The 7834-nt window shown below is 36.5% G+C and overlaps 1 protein-coding gene across 8 annotated transcripts; it reads right to left on the bottom strand.

The window, feature by feature from the left end:
• Positions 1 to 646: 646 nt before the first annotated feature.
• LOC105670466 (uncharacterized) lies at positions 647 to 7358 on the bottom strand. Of its 8 annotated transcripts, none has more exons than XM_067353241.1 (6): positions 4329 to 4468; positions 3449 to 3691; positions 2813 to 3129; positions 2244 to 2508; positions 1467 to 1816; positions 647 to 1278 (listed from the first exon to the last, which is right to left on the bottom strand). In XM_067353241.1, exons 2-6 carry the CDS (start codon positions 3598 to 3600, stop codon positions 959 to 961), a joined length of 1404 nt encoding a protein of 467 aa, XP_067209342.1. In that variant the 5' UTR covers positions 3601 to 3691; positions 4329 to 4468; the 3' UTR covers positions 647 to 958. The 8 variants fall into 8 exon arrangements, 6 of the variants coding, with proteins under 6 accessions (XP_067209342.1, XP_067209340.1, XP_012219420.1 ...); XM_067353239.1 differs by lacking the exon at positions 4329 to 4468 and adding an exon at positions 3952 to 4328 and having other exon boundaries at positions 3449 to 3842; XM_012363997.2 differs by lacking the exon at positions 4329 to 4468 and adding an exon at positions 3952 to 4328.
• Positions 7359 to 7834: the final 476 nt, after the last annotated feature.

The following is a 7834-nucleotide window of genomic DNA, read 5'->3' as shown; positions in this document are numbered from 1 at the left end:
TGATATAAAAAATTATGACAAATTGATATGGATTTGGGATATTAATTTAAATATGGATATTAATCAGGGGTCAATTATAAACAGACCATTTGTGTTCAATGTACAGAGTGAGAGTTTATTCTCCGTTTAACATGTACGCGTACGTCTATCGTATATAATCAATTATATAATAATATCACGTATTTACAATTGATTTTGTGCGCCAGTGCCAAAAGACGTAAAGTAAAATTCACCTCTTCGAAATTACAAGAAGAAAGAGGACTTCAAATTACTTCGACATCAACTTCAGTTCAAAGTTATATGTACATTGCGAAACTAACTTTTTGCGCCGTTGTGGCATAATTTTCTTATCATACTACACAGAGTACATCTACACGATTCGAAAGACAGTTACAAAAATATATGTTGGACAACTGGTAGAAGGGAAATGACTGTGGATAAAAGGTATTATTGTAGCATTTTTGTGATTGTTACAAGGTGCAATGGCATCTCTCGTTATGTTTATCATATCAATTCTCGATAACTTTATTTCTACGGATCTTTCCTCAGGCTCCTCGGTGTTTAATGTATTTAACACTACGATTCAGTGAAAGATAGTCTCGAAATAGCACATTTAGAAAATGCACATAAATCCTTCTCCTTGCTCTTAAATATCTTTTTCCTTTTCGTAAAGCATAATAAGATATTTCATGATAATTTTTTTTTTAATAATTAGCAGTCAGACGATGCTACATATACATTATAACATGCAGGAGATTACTTTTAAAAATAATTCGAAGGTTTTATTTTGAAAATTGTTGTTCTTGTTGAACACAAAATAAATTTCAATATTTTCTGGAGACATCATATTCTTGAAAAATTATCCAGGAAAGAAGTTTGCATTTGTGCAAGTTTGCACAAAATTGTCTGCAATTTTTTTTTCTTGGGTTTGTAAAAGACAAATTTTGAGAAGAATGGTTTAAGGATCATAACGATTGGACATCCTGGTTAGTGGGCTCTGCGCTGTCTGTACAGAATGTCTGATCCTATCGCGTAAAATGTTTGGCGTATCTTTAATGTATCTAGTTGGTAGTCGTGCGTATTCGTGCGATAACTCGTCCATCACACGCTTTTCCTCCAATGTTTCGTGCGTTGGTATATTAGTGTCTCTGGAGCGTCGTGATTTCATCGTGTATAAAATCGGTGATGGAATTTCACAAGGTCCCATATTTTCTTCAAAGTGGTGTTTTGGTTTACAATGACCGCACCAGGATTGATCGAGAATCTCGGCATCGTCGACTAAACAGAATAATAATATTTAAAGCTATTACAGCTATTGAATAATATTTCCGGTGAAATGTGACGATGAAATCGAATAAGTAAAACAAAATAAAATTTAATTAGGTAAATAAATTTAAAAAAAATTACTTTTTGGCCATTTATTAACGACAAATATAATCATTTTAATTTTATTGCGATTTGCTTACCAAAATGCGCCTTAGCCGAGAAATTAGAATTATCCTGGTATCTGTAGTTGTTTCTTCTCGAAATTGACGGTTTTCTGATCGAGACATTACCACAACGGCTACACTTTCTCCTGTCGGCAAATTCTGCCTCCATAAAGGACTTCATTTCTGGCCTCGTCCGTGCCCGGCGACTTAGCTGGATTGGTGAAGTTGTTGTGTCATATCGATCGGTTGAACTCCTCTGCGGAATCCAATTTTGATGATAACCCGCTGATAATCTTCGAGGAGGATTTTTCAGGACTTGAGTTGTGTACAGATCTTCCTCTGACAATGCCTCGTGGATATCGTGATCAGGTATATTGTGATAGTACCTAGTCACATGGGCATCTCGCAGACATTTGACGTATTGATGATAGAATACATATGATTAAAGAGAATACCGAACAAAAAGCATAATACAGATAATTTATCATTAAAAAGCCGATTAATTATTGCGTTCTCGTTAATTCTGGTTAACGTGCATTTATGTCTCTGATTTCTGATTCATGCTACTTTGTCGCGTGCAATCCGTTTAGTTCTTCATTAGTTTTGAATGGACTGTCCGTCCAATAGTATGATTAAGCTAACATAAATTAGGAAATAATAAGAACTAAGAAAATAAAATAAAGCAAAAAATGTTATAAAAATATTTATATAAATTTTTAATTTAAAGGCAGATTACAAAACAGTTAGCTATCGCTTATCAGATCAAAGATTTAGTAAGATATTTTTTGTATATGAAGTATTTATGTTACAAACCTTGTTGCTAAAGGATGAGCTTGATACAATTTCGGCGGATGCTGAGAATTTGGAGAATAATGAATTCTATGCGGATCTTGTTGCTGATTCATTATTCGCAATCGTTGCTGTGCTCGCAGCAATGCATCTTTTTTAGCTGCATTTCGTTGTATCGCGTGTGGTTCGGCAGGCGCATCGGATTCTTCATCAATCTCATCATCTGCCTCTTGCTCATCGTATTCTTTATTGAGAGATTCCCCGATCCTTTCTTGATCGTTTTCATTTACTATGGTAATATTTGATTTTAATAGATTAAATATGGTTGTATAAAAAAGGATTTTGTGCTTTTTATCACACTTTGGTCTTCTGTAATTATTTTATAAATAATAGAGCATTTTTTTATAGTTATCAGGTAGGAAATTATTGTATCTTTCGACATTAATCCTCCTATTGTTCTTTATCTTTTGTTCATTTTACTTTTTTATATTTTTCCGATATATATCTGATGCAACTGTCAATATTTCTCTTAGAATATACGATAGACTTTAATGGAAAGAAAGATGGATTAAATAACATTCACATTGCTATACCTTCTTCTTCAACATCGTCCTCTAAATTATCTTCCGTAACATTTCCTAGTCCTTCATCGACATATCCTACATTGTTGTCATTTTCTTGCTGATTTTTATACCGATCTTTGTTTACGCCAGGAACATTTTTAGTATAATCTTTGTTTTTACCAGATCTTGTAGTAGTTTGTTGATATCGATGTGGTAACTCCGTTTGAAGAGCAGGAGAATTTTTCAGATGTGTCGAATATGGATAAGTATGATGTTTAAGAGTCTTATAAGAATTTCCGGAGGTATAATAATTCACTGCTTGTTCTGGCATAGGACTTTTATGGCGTCTAAAAATCGTAAAACTACTTTGAATCACTCACATCAAATATTTCCATCAAAAAAATTAATTATGTGAAATTAATATTTTTATATGAAACTAAATACCGAATTTTCGATTGTACAAATATGATGCAAACAATTTTTGATTGAAAGTATCATTCACGTATATAAAAATGTATACTAAATAATTTTTTGATTGAAAAAATTTTCACTTATATATTAATTGATAGTTTGGCAGAATTAAACTAGTAAAAAATAAATTTTTTAAATTAGAAAATTATTTCTAATTAAAAAGTTATGGTATGCGTTTTATTTGCGTTTAATTACCTAATATTTTTATCAGTGGTATCTTGATCGTTCCTGTGATTATATTTCCAATACGCATCAGATGGAACTCTAGCATCAGTGGTTTGTTTATTAGACCACGTAGATGTGTGTTGTGAAGTATATTTTGTCTTATTTTTTCCAGTTTGCTCCATTCTTGTCAAAAGGCTTGCGTAGATATTTAAATGTCATCAAAAGTGGCGTAGAATCTTTTCAATGTCTCAATTCTCATACTTTGCACTCCACCTTCATCAAATTTTGTTTCTTATTGTTTGTAATATTTCTCTATTTACACTATCTTTGGCACAATTTTTTTATTATTGTTTAATACGTCCATTGAAATGTTTAAATTCGGTTCAAGTATAGCTTGCACTTAATTTTACGATTCCTTACGATTCTTTGAAAACACGATAAAATTAAAATGTTCTATTAAACGTATTGGCTTTTCTTTACGATTTTAAATTCTAATATATGAAAAAAATTGTTTAAAAAATAAAAAAACCCACTTTGACATAATAAGGATCGTAATTTTTTTCAATACATAATTCTTCGTTATTATTCTCAATCCATGTATAATTTTTTCAAAGAATACTCGGAAGTCTCGTGATACATATAATATCAAGGACTAACAAGACAGTTAGCACAGGAATGAGAGTGGAGGAAGAAAGATGCGTGGACACTTTGTAAGAAGTTATCGGAAACAATACTTCTTCAAGAGACCGATAAGTGCACGTTAGAAATTTTGTTCACAACTACATCGGCGTGTAGAACGACTTCTCGGCTTCCTAGTATAGCGAAAGGAAAGGGGTTGCGTAGTTAAGGAGAAAAAAGCAAAGTGACAGTCACGATCGAGGAACGCATAGATCGGAAATTCCGGTTTCACCATTTGTCGGCCTCGTTGCTATCTTCGTGCTCCAACGACGAGCTCAACGAGTGTTGAAACTCGTGCACCCTCTGACTTTGTTGCTCGTGATGTAGCTTTCGCCACTTGATGCGACGATTTTGGAACCAGACCTTGACTTGAGCCTCAGTCAACCGAAGTGCATGAGCCAGGTACAGTCTTTCAGGGCCCACCATGTATTGCTGACGTGCAAATTCGCCCTCCAGACGCTCCAATTGTTCCGCCGTGAAAATTGTCCGCACTCTTTTTACTTTGCCGCCTCCAGTAGAAGCGGAAGTCGAACTACCGTTCTTCGTCGAGCCTTCCTGACCTGTATAAATGGCGAATTAACGTAAAGGACAATGATGGATCAGGGAGATTTAATTACAGTCGTTAAAATGGAAAATTGGATAAAATCCTACAGAAACTTTTTTGAAACATAAAGATGTATGCAAGAAATATAACAAATTTACTACTTTGTGATGAGGTTAAATTTTCTGTATACGTTAAAATATATTGATATATTGAAAAGCTGGCAGAAATAGCGAAAAGTATATGGTACCTTAAATATAGAGAATTAAAATTCTGAATACCATTACTTTAACGTTAAAAATTTAGATGTTTGACACATTCCAATAAAAACTAAAATTTATCTGAAGTCAGTTACAGATTTCACACAGAAGTATATAATTTATGATATATAAAAGCATTTTGATTGTTTTTTATTTAACTGAATAATACATCATATAAGGTGACTCGTTAAAAATAAAATTTTATATGCATTCGTGTTTTTGAAATCAATTTTTAAAAATTTTGATTATAAATTTTTTGTAATAATTGCGATTCTAATTTTGATAAATGAATAATTTTAATACAAAAAATTACTTAATAATCGTTTTACTTAACGCGAGATTCATAAACCATTTCTTTTTTCTTGATTACTTACATATTTAAAATATTTATTATGACTATAAACGATATTTTTTTATATTAAATAAATAATTTTGTGTAACAATTCAATATGTGCTACAAAGAAAATTAAACAAATTTTAGAAAATATATTATTTTGACATTATATAAGTAATTAGACAAGTAGTAAACTAATTAAAATTATCAGTTTCTTGCATAAATTATGTTCTTTTGTATTAAACAGAAAGAATGCATTCAAAAACAGCCGAAAGACGAACTAAATTTATTATAAATACCCTGGTGCTTTCTGTACTGTTGCTGTTGACTTCGCTTCTCCCGCTGATTATTTCTCAGGCCTAGAATCGCGTCGATAGTGAATGATTTCGCTTGCTGCTGCTGTTGTTGCTGAGAGTGTTGCATGTGGGTGATCGAGTGTGAATGTGGCACTTGCGTTGACAAGTTTTGCGCGGATAGTTCTGTGCCTAGCAGATGCGAACGTCTCATACGCTCCAGGGCAATGGCTTCGAGATCAGGATTCCTCGGTTGCACTTGCAAATTCCTAAATTCCTTATGCTCCAGCATGTTCGGATTTTCCAGCAGACCCGCGCCGCCGCGCAGTCTCTCGAGAGCCAAGCTGCTAATGTGGCTGTCTCTCATTCTGTCTAAAGAAAAATTGAACTCCTTCATGCGATCGAGACCGTAATTCTTGAGCAAGCCAAAGTCTTTCATTTCCTTCTCCACCACAAAGTTGAGGTCCTTGCTATACCTGTCCAAGGAGGATAACGACGCGTGAGGGCTCCTTTGTTTGGTCTCACGCAGATTAAACAGCACATTCTTGGCGGTGGAGTTTTTAGATCTGCAAAGCGCCGTCGTGACGTCTGCTGATTCCTCGTTCTCGTTTGGTCTATCCAGCGGATAGCTGATTTCATTCAAATTATTGGCGGAATAACTGAAATCCTTGGTCTTGTTCAGCGTCATAGTCAGATTTCTTGCCGAATTTTCGCACGTAAACTCATCAAATCGAAGAGCCGTTCTGCCGCCGCTTTCGAGGCTAATGTGGAAATCTTTCGGCTCCGTCGATACGTCTTCTTTGGTTTTATCAATTGATAAATTTAGCTCTTTAATGCGCTCATAACTTTGAAAAGCTCTTAATTGAGATTCCGAATGGCTGCTATCGCTTACGCAATCCGATAAATCTTCCGTCGCTAATCTGCCCGTCGGATCATTCGTCTCCATCGCAATTCTTGAATTATTATTTTCCTCAATATTAGATTCACGATATTATTACGGATGATAGTGTCCAAACATTCGGCCGTCGCAAAACGATTGACCGAGCATCAAATTATTTTATTATCTTGTACGACGTATTAGTTTATATCTTCTAAGAGAACAAATTCAATTTGACGGAGAAATGCAACAAAAATTTGTCTAGAATACGATGATATATTTTCACACAAACACTTATCACAAATTTTTCTCGCAAAAATGACAACCAAATGGTTAAATATATCCAATCAGTTTTTCTTTTTCGCCATATTCGACAAATCTATTTGTCATTATCAAAAGTGATCACGTGCTTGTCATTGAACAGATTATGTCATTTCTTTTGTAATGTTGAATTACCATCCACTCGTAACGCACAGCGACGAAAACCAGAGTCATTAGATCACCATCACAATCACGTCCATTTTCGCGCAATTATTATCTCGCAGTGAGCAACAATTCGTGCACTGTCACGATTCTCGCAGATTCTTCGAGACAGATTCACTGTATAACGATTAACTGTGCGTCGCCCGACGTGCCGAACAGTTGATGGACAAATACGAACAAGACGAAGATGGATGCGTGGAAGAGGCGAAAAAGCGAGAAGAAAACGCAGCAGTGTCGGAAGACCGAAGTACGAAGGCGCCTGCGACGAGGTATGGTCGGATCGCGTTGGCGCTTCGGAGCATCCAAGGATAATGATGTCAAGCACGAGGATCACCGCTATCGGATAGGGTTGGCCAACGGGACCAAGGATATCCAGCTAATGATCCCGTACGTGACGAGGAGGGTATTCACCCGCCGCCTCGTAACCCTCCTAACCCCCCGCCACCCCTAACAATCAGTCGACCGTTATGTTTCACCTCCACAACCCCCAAATGGACCGCAGGATACCCCCCTTCGTACGGTCAATATTTTTTCATTCGACGAGCGAAGGCTGGGGCGCTCGTCGTCGCTGGATCCTGGTTGGCCGGATCCTGCCATCACCCCATCGTTAGGACACGCCTATCGCGAGCACCGTGGGGGTTATTTGCGGGGAGTCTGTTACTTTTTTCTACCCTCCACCTCGAGCGAGATCCAGCCAGCATCCGCCGTCGCTGGCTCGCAACCCGTTCTTCCTCATCACCGTCCCGCGAGCACTCTTCCTCGTCCCTCGCAGGCACCCATTAATAAGCTTTCGCCTAGACCGACGCAGCTTACTTGAAGATGCTCATACCGACACTACCAGGCTTCCCAGAAGGCGTACCAGTAGAGGCGAAGATGAGCGCGTGCGTGACCGTAGTTAGCGCCTTGCTTGCTTCGACCGCTCGTCAACGGTGTCATCCGGCGTCTAAGAT

This window comes from Linepithema humile, chromosome 4, assembly GCF_040581485.1.
Source record: "Linepithema humile isolate Giens D197 chromosome 4, Lhum_UNIL_v1.0, whole genome shotgun sequence".
NCBI classification, from domain to species: Eukaryota; Metazoa; Arthropoda; class Insecta; order Hymenoptera; family Formicidae; genus Linepithema; species Linepithema humile.
This window is presented reverse-complemented; position numbering and strand designations above follow the sequence as displayed.